Source organism: Canis lupus, chromosome 16 (genome assembly GCF_048164855.1).
Source record: "Canis lupus baileyi chromosome 16, mCanLup2.hap1, whole genome shotgun sequence".
Lineage (NCBI taxonomy): Eukaryota > Metazoa > Chordata > Mammalia > Carnivora > Canidae > Canis > Canis lupus.
Genome location: NC_132853.1, coordinates 16,600,964 through 16,615,108, shown reverse-complemented (window position 1 = coordinate 16,615,108; position 14,145 = coordinate 16,600,964). Strand labels below are relative to the sequence as shown.

The following is a 14,145-nucleotide window of genomic DNA, read 5'->3' as shown; positions in this document are numbered from 1 at the left end:
AATCTTTTCATAAATTAAAGGCTGGTTATATATGAATATTTTGTGATGTGTTACACTTTAGGTTCTATTTTTATGATCATAATTTCATACTTCCCTCTCAACAGTTTTTCTGATAAAGGATATTTTAGTAGCTGGCCCCTTTCAAAACGATTTTAAGAAGCTTTTGTAATAGTGATTTGTCTGTTATTTCATTTGTTACTTTGGGAAAACTCACAGGAACTGGCTTACTGCCTTGTCCAAAAAGATACCAGAGGATAGCAGTGGGGATGGAGTGGTCATTCAGGAAAGGGATAGCATTAAGGTGACTTGGGAAATGATTTTTTTTTCTCTGCGCATGCTTTTCAAGATTATGTTGCTTATTTTAGTTTTCTGTTCACTTTTACGGGTGTGATGGATCCATACAGGATAATTTTAAATGCCAATGTAATTATCTTCTCTTTCCCCCTCTTCAGCATTGCTATGGCAACAAAAGAAAATATGACTTCACAGAGAGGAATGCTGAAGTCAATTCAGAGCAAAATGAATACTTTGGCCAGTATCCTTTTTGAAATTTTGAAATCACTAGTTTTTGGTGGGGAGGTATCTATGCCTTTTTTGCGGGGCGGGGGGGGGGGTGGCGGTTAGGTTGCCATCATCAAATAGCAGTTGAGGCCATTAGTAATTACATAATATGAATATGCCTTGCATTCCTACTTTATAAAAGTTGATTTTGTTTAGTGCCATTTGTAAAAGATTGTACACCATAAGTCTGATACTAATAGATTCAGAAAATTATAAATGAATTTTCAAATTACAAAATTATTTTACATTTTAAAAACTCTTGAATCCATGTTAGAATGCCACAGTATATATTATTCTTACCTCAACATCATAAATTACGTGCTTTTTCTTACTTTTTTTTCCCAGTTTGGAGGATAAGTCAGTAGCAGATGCTTAGAAGGAGAAAGAAGGAGACAGACATCCGTACATTTAGAGGAGTTGTATTTTCATTGTGACTCTTCATGCACAAGCTGAATGCTAGGATAGATTGTTTCTTGTGACTTCTACCTTTTTAATTCTTGAGTTTCCTGATTTGAATTAGGATTATTAATACTTCCACAAAACCCAGTGGGGAAACTGGTAAGCCTGCTACTCTGAAATATTCTGTTTACTCTCTGAGAAGTCAAACCTTTTGGAGAAAAAGTTTTCTTTCCCGGTTACTAAGAGAGGAAGAACCTATAATTTTCAAAAGCTGAGTATCTTCTGGTCCTAGATAATTTAAGGCCACTTTTAGTTTGATACTTATTTCCCTAAGGAATATCCTGAAGTGTATTGGTATTTTCTAGTTTTTTGTGAGTTTTGTTCTTGTTTTTATCACCCTAAATATAAAACCATACATCTGCAATCATTTATATTTTATATTGGGTTACACAGTTTACAGAGTACTGTTACATATACTTGTATCATCAAATTATGATACTTCCAGAAGAATGTGTGTTCAAAAAAATCAAATAAAATGAATGTTAGGACTCCATAGAGAGGTAGCAACAGAAACCTAATTCAGACTGACTTAAGGGGGGAAAGGAGGAAATTAGTTTGTATATATGTATCTAAAATTCATGGGTAGAATTTGACTTAAGACATGACTCAATTCAGGAGCTCAGATTTATGGTCAGATTTCATTGTTAAACTGCCGTTCCTCTCTCTCTTTTCCCTCTACCTATTCCACTTCTTATCTTTCCTGTGGTTGACCTTATTCTCAGGTTTTCTCCTTATGGGGACAGAGATGGCTATAAGAGTCACCTTCTACTAGTTCAGAAGTCCCAGTGGAAAGGTGGGTCTTTTCTAACAGCTGTGATAAAAGTTTCAAGAGGACTGTAATTGCCCCAGCTAGGGTCACTGGAAAGGAATATTCTTCCTGGCCAGTCCTGAGTTCTATATATACCTGATGGCAGAGGACAAGGTCAGCCCACACTCTTACATGGACTGAACTAGATGACTATAGAAGAAGACAGAGGGGACTCCCTAAAAGTAAACTGGACAGAAATGTGCACATTAGAGACAAGGTTTCCTAATGCTGAGAGTTTGTGTACTCTAAGGGGATTGTTGATCTTTTTACTCAGCAAAAAAAGATTCAGCATTTGTTCTATATGAGATTGGTATCTTGTAAAAGTTATTGCCTATTATTTCATGCCTCCTGTTCTTATATATTTTTAAAATTATTTCTGAAAAATTTTTTTCATTAGTTCAGAAACACATTCATACAGTATGTGAAGCTCTATCCTGGGTAGACAGGGAATTTCAGGATTAGTAGAAGACATGGTCCTAATCATATAATATGTGGAATATATAAATACATGAATATAGTCCCTGCTGAGTAGTTTAATGACAGAAAAATGCAGTAAGGATTCACAGGGTGGAGATACAATTCCAGCCCTCTAGTACTGTAGGTGGGTTTTGTTGGTGGTTTTTCTGACTTTGATATGATACCTCTGTTAACAAAGAGGATTCACCTGCAGGTATATTGTCAGAAATGCAAAAGAGTATAGGATGAACACACATGTGCTGTGGTCTACAACATATAAACTAGAGCATGAAGATATTTTAAAATACTAAGTAAAATGTAGTTGTGACTGTTTTTATTTTTTTTTATTTTTTTTTTTTTTGTGACTGTTTTTAAACCTCTAAAATTGGAAACTTCCTATCTTTTTTTATGTTTCCCAAGTAAGACAGCTAGAGAGCAGTGTAACCTACTTTCCTACCATATCCTATCTACTGCTGCAAAATAAATTTAAAAATTTAAATAATTCACCAGTGACTGATTTCTTCAGACCCTAGAGTTGGTTCCCACCAATTCCATTCCAAGGGGCTTATCACCCTGTGAGGAGAGGATCAGTTACTTCTTCAAAACTCTTCTGGCAAAACTTCCCACTCTCCTGAGAGAAGGGGTTTAAAGAGAGTGGGAGGTAGGGAAGAGAGGGAGAGGAAGGAAGAGAGAGGGAGGGGGGAAGCCGGGGTGGTAGCAGTCGTAGTTGGCTGTACCTGTGCCTCCCTGCCCTGCAGTGTTCCTCTCTTCACACACTGGTTCCCACCCTGACCTGGTCGTAATGCCTCAATTTGGGGGGACTTTGAGCAGTAGGACATCCCTAGCTTGGGCATGTGTTTTTTTAAGACTCCCTCTGTGTAATTTTCTTCTCCTGTATTTCTTCTCATTATTTATTGTTTCTGGACTACACTGATCTCTCTTTTTGTGACTCCTGTGACTTTTATCTAAAGAGGCTTCTTCAAATATGACCTTAATAAAGATTTCCCAAAGATCGTTTTCCTGCTGTGAACAGCCTGATCCAGCGGATCAATCTTAGGAAGCGGCGAGACTCACTCATCCTGGGTGGTGTCATTGGTGTCTGTACCATCCTATTGCTGCTGTATGCTTTCCATTGATGGAACATCTCCAGGGACTCTTAACAACCACCACTTTCACACCCTGATCTGGAATAAGGAAAAGTAGGAAGGAGAAGTTGATGCCCTGATGATTATCCTGACCAGCAGGATTAATTCAAGACTGGTAGCGGTGGACTCTGCTGTGACATGGTCAGGTTGAGCTGAAGCCACAGTTTTGCTGTGCTATCTTTTCTAACACATATTTCCTTCTGTTTTTAGTTTAAAAAAAAAAAAAAAGTTTTCAGTTGCTTTTGTCTTCCTAAGAGGTAAGTAAACCAATCAGAAACAGTTTCTGTGCTTCAGTAATAGTGTCGAAGGCTGATGACAAGCCAGGTCTTATATCTGGACTCTTCAGAAAACCAGGTTTCTCTATATCCAAAGACTGCTTTCCTTTCAGCCCCAGATTGGGTTGTGAATAAAAATAGTTCTTCTCCTTTTATTTTACACTCATGATGAGAAATAACAAGTCATTTCTTGATAAGCTGTGCTACAAATTTCTACTCTGAGTCCCTGTTTTGGTATTCAAGGAAAATTACATTTTTCACAGATTCTTTGAGATGCCAACAGATAACTTCAACATAGTTGAGGTTGTCTGAAACAGAAGACAAACACTGCAAAAAAAAGCTTTTTTTTTTCCTTCTTTTTGTAAATTGTATGCACACTGGGGTTAACTGTATTACTGGAAAAGCATCAAGAATAACAGGCTTTTTTTCAGTCATTGTTTTGATTTTTTGCTTCTTCCATAGGATTAATATTTGCTACTACAAGTAAATGAAATTTCAGTTCTACAGTGATAAAAGTAGCTGATAGCCAATGTCTGTCATCACCCCCACCTATTCCTCATGTCAGAATCGACTCTTGAGTGAGGGGACTGGTCAATTTTCAGTGAGATCTATTCAACAAGCCACATGTAAAAAGACATTGAGGGGTCACCGTCCAGATAATTCCAGTTGTAAATGCTCCATGATCTAGGAGCAAAAGTTTAAGAACTACTGCCTGATGTTCTAGAAATTCTGGGTGTTATGAAAACCTATTCATTCCAAATCTGTTAAGCTTTTCCAAACATCCAGAGAATGCTTTTACTATTGAAGGTGCGTGTGTCAGAATCTCGCTATGTCTGCATCTGACTTCTACTACCGCCCCTGGACAGTGATAGAATTTTAAACCACCCACCCAAATTCTTTTCAGGCTTACCGTTTCTCCATTTCTGTACACGTATGACTTACTTGTCCAACTGAACTACCACAGATAGCTTGAAGACGTCAATATCTACACTCCTCACTAAGAAAGAAGGTTGCCCTTCACTGTTGGAATGTTGACTATGGTATTTATAGTGTTGGCTTCAGACTCTGCCACAGGGAATAAAAGGATATTAGCATGCAGTTCTTAACTACATCACAGTATGTGGGCGATGACATTCAGGTGAACTTAATACACAGTATACTAACCCCTGGTCTGATATAGAAACTGAGAGGTGTTTCCTTCTGGTGTCAAAGTTTTATTACGTTCCGGGTGTGAAAGGCATTTGATATATATTTTTTTTTAACTGTGAGGTTTATTTTTCTAAATATGGGTTGATTAATAGGTTACTTGATTGGGGATGCCCTTAAAAGAAAGTAAGTTTTCCCAATGTGGATCATAAAGGATCAGAGAAGTTCATTTATTAAATTCTGTGTTGGGAGAACAAAACTACTCTCCCCTGACAGTTTATTATTATCTTTGATTTTTCAAAGGGCCTTGATTGGTGGTTGTGCCTCAGCTAGAATTTATGGGACTTCCATTGCTATATGGTTGGCATTTATACAATCTGAAGTATCATAAATAAAGTTATTTATTTAATTATATAACCAGTCTTTTTTACTGGTCTGATTATTTGGTACATTCATTAATGCTGATTGTGTGAGAGTAAACTGAGGGCCTGAGCTAATTTAGCTTGCTGCACTAAACACTACTTTTTGATGGCTGATGAGCCTTTCTATTAGGGTTATGCTTAAATGAAGTAATAGAATTATGTTATTTTCTTTATGAAAATTAACTAGTTTTTCCAAGCAACTTGAAAAAGCTTGGTGTGAGATGTTGGTGTCAGGTAGGTCTAACTGCCCAGTGCTGTAGCCCATAGTGAGGTGACCCCGGGATCAAATGTAGATAGTCAGGATAGGGCTTGTCCTCTCCTCCTACAGTTCCTTCATTCACAGAAAGAAATCCTGGAATAAGGAAGTAAAAGTGTGCCATTTACAAGAAGAGGATTTGAATCCCATGATAGCAGATTTGAACTCCTTCAGTTTTGTGCCATTTAACTTTTTTTTTTTTTTAACCATCTTTGTTTTCTCCCCTTTTTCTCCCCTTACAGACCTACTGCTAGGCTCAGGGGCCAACTGTAAGTTGCTTGTTACAGCCAAGAGGTCAGAAGGAAGTGGCCTCTTAGGGGAAATTATTCTCCCTCGGCCATTGTCTTATATAATAATAATAACGGATCTTTCCTTTGGGATCATTTTGGTAACCATTCAAAACTTTTCCCTTTCACTAAGAAGGCAAAACAAGGGAAAAAATTCCCAAAAGTATACTGAGATTTTGTTTTAATGTGTGTTGATAACTTTAGTTAAAAATGTTTAATTTACTACTAAGTTCAAACCCAGATATCCATATGCTTCAGTTCATCTGTCCTGGCGCCCTCTACATTCTTTTAGAGTTTTTAATGATGCTGAAGGATTCCCTATAACCTGCATTTCTCACCCTTAATTTTTCTAGTGTTAGAAAAGGGCTTTCCTATGTACCAAAATCCCCTATGTACCAAAATCTACTTGTACAGAATGCCTTTTTCCCTTCTGCAGATCAGGCATGGAAGTAAAATCCTAAGAATTGAAACAAGTGAAGAGAGGAGGCATCACACGGGCACTTTTTGTACCTGAAACCAAATAATATTTACTTTAGGTCTTTCCTACTGGATGCTGAATACATCTAACTAGGACAGTGTACTTATTGAGACTTTTGATGTCATGACTTTGGCCTCTGTGGAACTGAGGCACCCTGGACTTGCATTCCCACCATTGATTGTCTATTTCACTGTTAATAATCTCAGCCTGATGAAAAGGACTTTAAAGAACTGGACTAACTTTTTTGGTTTTCTAATACCTCATGTTTGATCATTAGCCGGATATGATTTCTTAAAAATTGACCGAGTTCTCTAACTTGCTGCGGAGGTTAAATGGCCATGTCTAGGATTACACTAAATGTGGCAAATGTAACTAAAGCACAAATGGATTCCACTCAGAAAAGTAAAATGATTGTGCTCCATTCTCCTTTTGGGTTAGAGGTGGTTTAGCCTGATCTCTGTACAGATGCAGAGCTTTTCATCATGGTCTTTATAAACCAATCTCGTTATTCTTTCTTTTTTTTTTTTTTTCGTTATTCTTTTATAAACTTGCATACTCTTAAGCTGGGAAAAGAAAATAAGGACTAAGTAACTCTGAAGGATGTTTATTGGATAAAAAGCTGAGATATAGCTGAGCCATGTCTTGAGGGATCTTTCTTATTTTCTTTGTACCTAACGTCTCTCTTTAGTATAAGAGTATTTGCATCTGTTCCCATCCTGTTAGCTCTGAGAGAGGAAGGGAAGTCATTTCCAGTCACACTTTACCAGGATGAGAGATGTCTCCTCATGAAAAAATGCCAATACAGATTTTTAAAAAATCTATTCCAAATGCACTTTCTAATTTTTTTGCTTTTAAAATGGCTTCTGGAACCAGATTTATTGTATTTGTACTTAATTTTTGTTGTCATCTAAATGTGCATTTTCTGACTGTATAGAAGCTTTGTTATGTAATTTAATAATAAATTAGAAATCTAAATGGTTGTGCCTATGGTTGTTTGTATTGAAATAGTACCATTGAGTTAGTTTGCAATAATGATTATGAAATCTTGGGTATAGATAAGTATTTTTCATGATGTCCTAAAACCTAGAGTGAAGTAGTATTGGTACTGAAAAGCTGCCCCCTCACCTATCGTTCAAAAACATCATATGAATATTCCATTGATAATTTAGCCCAAGAAATGAAAGAGAATCTCTTCTCAAAATGAAACTTCAGAAGGTATGACAGGAATGTAAAATTGTAGAATTTAGCAAAAGAAATGGGTTCTTATCCTCCCTAAATAATGACTTTTTATCCTACAGATCAGAACTTGATTGTCTACCCCACCAGAGAATGAAAATCTCTCATCATCCGTTACCTCTCCAAAATGTTTTTATTCATGTTTTCTGCATCCTTTTTTAAAATAACAATACAATTGAAATAAAATTCATGTACCATAAAATCTACTCTTTCATGGTGTGTGCTGATGGGGTATAGTGTATTAGTTGTGCAACCAGCACCACTAACTTCAAAACCTTTTTATATCACCCCCAAAAAAGCAGCACCATCCCCATTAGCAGTGACTCCCTTCCCCCTCTCCTTTTTATCCAACCAGAGTGTTCTTACTGTCTTGGCCACCCCAGTTTTTCCCTCTTACCCATTGACATGATTTCCAAAGTACCCCCTTCTTTCTTGAGATCTTGATATTTCTTTGGCTATTAACGTGCCCAGCTCTGAATGTGCACAGCCCCACATAGACCTACATAAAATCCAACACCACTCTCAGTGAGGGTAGCCATCCCTTTTATAGATAAGGAGATAAGCCCAGAAGGATTGAGTGATTTGCTCAACGAAAAGTAAAGCAAGGATTTGAATATTGAGGGCTTTTGGTCCCAAATACTGTGCTAGTTCCACAAGATAAAATTTAACTTGTGCTGCATCATTATGAGAGAAGCTATGAAAGAACCACCAATTTTGCCTGGTTTTAAAAGTGATATATTTAAAGCTTATTTAAAGTCCTAAGGCTTGATTATTTTAAAGGACTACTAACTACTGGCTGAATGCTCAGTAAAGAGGACTTGTTTTAAATCACTTCCTTTACGAGAACTAAATGTAATGCACTGCAGTTGTAAAAAAGTTTTTTTTTTTAGTGGCTTTCATTGGACCAACTCTGTTCCTGTTCAACTCTTCTTACCTTCTAGTTTAGAACCTCGGAGGTCTTCCTAGAGATGGCCGACGGTGGCAGCGGTGTGGTGCATTTCCTCTCTGGGTGGAATGGCTTTGATGGGCCCCCACTCCTACTAAACCTGCCCTTTCCCTGGGAAAGGATCTGAGGTACCGCCCCAGCATGCCTTGTCTGATGGCAGAGATGCCTAGAATTTAAAAAGAAAGAAAGAAAAAAAAAGCTGGAGAATCTTACTGAAAATGTTTATTTGTTTATTATCAGGACATTTTCTCTTCTTTCTCTAAAGCAAAAGCCAGAAGAAAAACCAAGTATATTCCTCCTTCTGAAGATACAGACTTGCTGGCTGATTTGGAACAAAGAGGGATGCACTTTATCCTGATGCCTTCTGCTCCACCTGGCTAAGATTCCCCCACCTTGGCAGAGCTCCTCAGCTTGCAGAGCTCTTTATTACTAACTCAGAAAATACTTAAAAGCTAGGAAGATTGGGTGCTGAAAATTTGTAACTGCTTAGAGGAACCCCAGAGATCACTTGGCTGTGTTCTGCCCTCATCAAATTATCATCTCTTTTGTTACCCTGATCTGTGGTATTTAGCTCTCCTCCTTTGGGATACAAAGCTCTTAGGAAACCATCACTTTCTCTTTATTAGTGCATTTCTTTTAGATATTCTCAAGCATCTAATTAGTTCATCCTTTTACTGGTGAAATTGCTTACAGCTTGAGGGAGAGCAGGCAAATATGATTGGTAACTACTTTTAAATCACTGCTGAAAAAGTATGGTTTCAACGTAATCATTTCCCTCAAAGTGACTATTTATTTCTAAATGAATGTGGTGCATAATTCATAGAATTCTCCTGGATGTATGTGCTCTCGCAGATAATGTGTTAAAAATATGGCGTTTTGTATTTTTCTGGAATAAGTCCTCAGTGCCCGTCTTGACCTCTCCTGTGCCCTGTTGCATGTCCCACAGGTAGGACCCGGTTGTTCACTAGCAACTGCGGTGACCGTCCTGAGCTGGGTGTCCTACCTCTCATGTAACCTCTCAGAGCGCTCCGCACACAGCTGCCTAGTATATCTTCCTGAACAACTTCCAACCCCTCATTGCTCAGTTCAATAATATCTGGCAGCTCTCTATCATGTTTGCCAGTGTGTTATAGTGAATTAACACTCAGAATATACACCCAGCACTTTGCTACATTCCTACATACATGACACAAAGTCCTGTTCACTTACATAGTATTCTTTTATAGATAAGGAAACAAAGCCAAGAGATCAGAGTACTTTTTTTTTAACACTACATGAGCTTTATTTGCACAATCTGTATAAGATTTCTGAATCTGTCCCAATGAGGGAAGAAGGGGCCTGTCTCTCACATGTGTTACTAAAATGCAGATTAATATAATTGCTGATGAAACTTACTGTTGACAAATAATTTTTGCCCCTACTTAATTACTGTGACCATCAAGGCGGGATGGGGAGGAGGGAACCTTTTCCTAAGACACTCAGATGCAAAGGGCAGGTAGTGTTGCAACCCCCTCGCTGATCGTGCACCACTCTGAAAATAGGCCTTTTGGCTCTTTCCCGCCACCCAGGGCAGCAGCAAATTTTCCTGTCGCCTCCTTTTGGCCAAAGCAGCCAAATATTTAGAAGTCTTTGCTTCACAGATGGCTAGATCCGCAAGTACTTTCCTGTTGAGCTCCACCTGGCACTTAAATTGACAGTGAATGCTGGGTTCTTCAGGCCACGCTCCTGGGAGGCCCCTGTCATTGGGTTAATCGAAACCAGAGTCTCCTCAGGTTCCTCTTCCTCAGTTTTCATGCTTTTGTGCATTTCATGAACGCTCTGCTCACAGTTCTGAGCGCCAGCCCTGGAGCACTGATCTTCCTTGCCTGGAAGCGCGGTGGGCGCTGCAGCTGGTGCACTGCGGGGAGGGAGACCCTGGCGCACGCCCTTTGGGCAAGGAACGCTTCCTCATCCCTGTGCTACCCGCTGCAGGGCTGCCTCACGTAGTAGAACACGTGCTGTATGCTGGCACTGGATCGGACACCTCTAGGTGATTTTTGCCATGGGCAAAATCACTAAACCACGCTCGGCTGTTTTGTTTTTTTAATCTGCAAAATTGACTCGAGCAACTTTATGCAGTTGTAGAGATTGAATCAAGTAAAAAATAACAATGGTACAAAATTCCTCAGAATGTTCTCAAGAAATAATTGGGGGTGGGGGCGTCTATTAGAGCCAAGTCCCTGGGGGAACCAGGGCAGTGTTCTGTTCCTTGTTACCATGTGCATGAACTTTATGCAGAAACTGTCACGCAACTGGTGGGGCGGCGCCTGGGTGATTCATTGGGTTAAGCGTCTGCCTTTGGGTTAGGTCATGCTCTCAGAGTTAGGAGATCGAGTCCCACATCAGACTCTCTACTCCTTGGAGAGTCTGCTTTTCCCTCTCCCTCTGTCTCCTCTCCCCTGCTCATGCTGTCTCTCTCTCAAATAAATAAATAAAATCTTGAAAAAGAAAGAAAGAAAAAGAAAAAAGCGAAAGAAAGAAAAAAAAGCAAAAAAGAAAACCTGTCACACAACTCTTCTAAATTCAATGAAATCTGACTCAGAGCCCCATCCTACTGGGCCTAGCAAAAAAAAAAAGAAAAAGAATCTTGTTCATAATTGAATCGCCTTTCCTTTGCCTCCAGGTTGAGCAAAGTTCCCGAGAGTCTTTAAATGTCCAGAACGTTGGGGGCAGGCACTCTGATCCACGCTGAACTCCACAGATGTGTTCATTCTCTGAGCCTTCATCGTTCTCCTTGAGGCCACCAGCCACCTTGCCTCTATGTCACCCTTGGGCTAGGGATCTTTGCCAAAGAGCTCCTGGGTCTGGAGCTCCTGGGTGCTCCAGCCTCCTGGTGCACCGCCAACCCACAGCCATTCTCCTGAGGTGTTGCCACTCCCAGGAGCACTGGGAGGGACTGGCACACTGGCAGAGAGTGAGGCCCAGCTGATGCCGGTGACCACCCCCCCATCTCCCACTCCACCAGCGTGCTCCCACGATTCCCTCTGTCTTTCTACCTTCCTCTTCCCCTACTGCTTCTAGGATGAGACACTAACTGGCAGACACAGACGGTTGTGGTAAAAGAATGAGATGCTAATTCCCTCAGGAGCTCCTCCCCCTGTTGGTAACCTCAGGACCTGGCACACAGTAGGCATTAAGTGCTTGGTGAGTAAATGGAGGAAGGAATTTAAAAAGTCACAAAGTTTTAGCACTAATTTTCTGCGTTTGGAAACTCAGGACCCACATTCCCACTCTTGGCGGGGCGGAGAGGTGATAGTCCTGCCCTGTGTCCTGTTGTCTCCATACAGCTCAGAGGGAGGGCCTCCCAGAGCACCCTGAGACCTGTCCACTCCTCAGGGTTGGCGGTACAGAGTTGGGAGTCCTTCTAGGGCTCTTCCTGGTGTGATCTTGCCCCTCCCTCAGGGGTCACTTGGCAATGTCTTCAGACATCTTTGGTTGTCACAACTTGGGCAAGGTGGGGTGGACACTACTGGCAGTTCGTGGGTAGAGGCCAGAGATGCTGTTAAGTATCCTACAGTACACAGGACAGCCACCCTTGCCCATGCCAAAGAATCCGTCAGCCCCAAGTGCCAGTAGTGCCAATGCTGAAACACCCTGGCTCCAACTGAATTCATGGTAAAGTTGACAATATCCCTCCAGGGATGAAGGTTACTCAAATAGATCCCATAAGCACTGATTCCTCCTTACTACCCCATGACTGGCCCCCCACCACTTATAGGGCAAAGCTGGCACACATGATTTCCACCTCCCCTCGCCCTGCCTTTCCCTCTTGCTTCGCCCCATCAGTTCCTCAGCCCCACACTGCATATATTTTCATCATCCCAAGTGACTTCATGTTTCAAGGGCTTTGTAAAGCTCCTCTTTTGAAATGGCCTCCTTGGGACGCCTGGGTGGCTCAGTGGTTTGGCGCCTGCCTTCGGCCCAGGGTGTGATCCTGGAGACCTGGGATCGAGTCCCGTGTCGCACTCCCTGAAAGGAGCCTGCTTCTCTCTCTGCCTGTGTCTCTGCCTCTCTCTCTGTGTGTGTCTCATGAATAAATAAAATCTAAAAAACAAAACAAACAAACAATGAAATGGCCTCCTTTCCAAGCCTGTCAAACACCTCCCCCTTGTTTTAAAACCCTACCTGTGGGAAGTAACTGCTGAATGGGTACAGCGTTTCTTGGGGGGGGGGGGGATGCACTGTTTTAGAACTGTAGAGAGGTAGTGGGTAGCACAATGATGGAATGTGCTAAATGCCATTGAACTGTACACTTTTATTTTAAAGATTTTATTTATTCGTGAGAGAGAGAGAGGCAGAGACATAGGCAGAAGGAGAAGCAGGCTCCTAGAGGGGAGCCTGATGTGGGACTCGATCTCAGGATCCCAGGATCACGAGCCAAAGGCAGACACTCAACCACTGAGCTGAAACTGTACACTTAAAATGACCTCTGTTATGTGAATTTCACCTCAATTTTTTTAAAAAGGAAAAAGAAAAAACTACGTAAATGGCCTTTCCTCTGGGAACACTTCCTGAGCTGCCCCTCCTCTGTGCCTCCTCTTTTCCCTTGTCCCCCCCCCCCACCTCTATCAACAAACATAGCAGGTGCTCCATAATTATTGAGGAAGAGAGAGGGAGCGGTCCATGGAGGGATCCTGTTGCCCTGCACCACAGTGGCTGTAGCACATGGAAATGAATGTCAGCAGATGTCAGAGCGTCTTCATGAACCACCACCTCCCTGCTTTACAGCTGCCCGGCCCTTCAATCCTGTGATCAGTTCAGGCAGACTAGGCACCACAGGGTGCCTGAGTTCCCACAACTAGCTCAAGACAATCCGTTGCAAAAGAAAGTTTGGTACCAAAGAGTAATTACAAACCAGGACTGCACTACCAGTGCATAGGGAGCATGACCACCAAGGACATCCCACTTTGTGGAATTCTAATAGCTGCTGGGCAGTCCATGCAGGGACTGTCCCTGCCTTTTCAAAGCAGGCAGGACTTGAGCTAGTGGGAAAAATGGAGCAATTTCAAAGTCTCCATCAAAATCATAAATTAATATAAAAGGGGCTAATCAATCTCTTTTTTAAGATTTTATTTATTTATTCATGAGAGACACAGAGAGATAGGCAGAGACAGAGGCAGAGGCAGAGGGAGAAGCAGCTCCCTGCAGGGAGCCCGATGCAGAACTCCATCCCAGGACCCTGGGGATCATGCCCTGAGCCAAAGGCAGATGCTTTAACCGCTGAGCCACTCAGGCGTCCTGGGGCTAATCAATCTTATAAGGTGCAAAAAGATGTATAAATAAGGATGTTCATGGCAGCATTGATTGTAAAAGACTATATGTATCCTAAACTTCCATCAGAGGGAAGATGGCTAAATAAATTATGTAAATCTGTATTCAGCTGTTAAAAAGAAAGCTAATTTACTAATTTACTATGTACAGATAGGCAATGATCTCCAAGATGTGGTAAGTGGGGAAAATGATCTGCATGTGTCACATACACATAATGTGTGTTTTATTTTTTTTTTTAAGATTTTATTTATTCTTGAGAGACACAGAGAGGCAGAGACATAGGCAGAGGGAGAAGCAGGCTCCATGCAGGAAGCCTGATGTGGGACTTGATCCTGGGACTCTGGAGTCCCGCCCTGAGCC

At 41.0% G+C, this 14,145-nt stretch overlaps 1 protein-coding gene across 8 annotated transcripts in view; it reads left to right on the top strand.

Annotated features, from left to right (window-relative positions):
• Positions 1–7,731, top strand: part of GOSR1 (golgi SNAP receptor complex member 1) — a 57,529-nt gene extending 49,798 nt beyond the window's left edge. For 2 of the 8 annotated variants that reach the window (XM_072779163.1, XM_072779162.1), the window contains exons 8-9: positions 453–535; positions 3,296–7,268. In XM_072779163.1, coding sequence (XP_072635264.1) covers positions 453–535; positions 3,296–3,420 — 208 coding nt within the window. In that variant the 3' untranslated portion in view covers positions 3,421–7,268. Of the gene's footprint in view, positions 1–452; positions 580–880; positions 1,631–1,742; positions 2,791–3,295; positions 7,269–7,591 lie in introns of those variants that run through there. The other 6 variants (XR_012008566.1, XR_012008567.1, XR_012008565.1 and 3 more) reach the window with 6 other exon arrangements.
• The last annotated feature ends 6,414 nt before the right edge of the window (positions 7,732–14,145 follow it).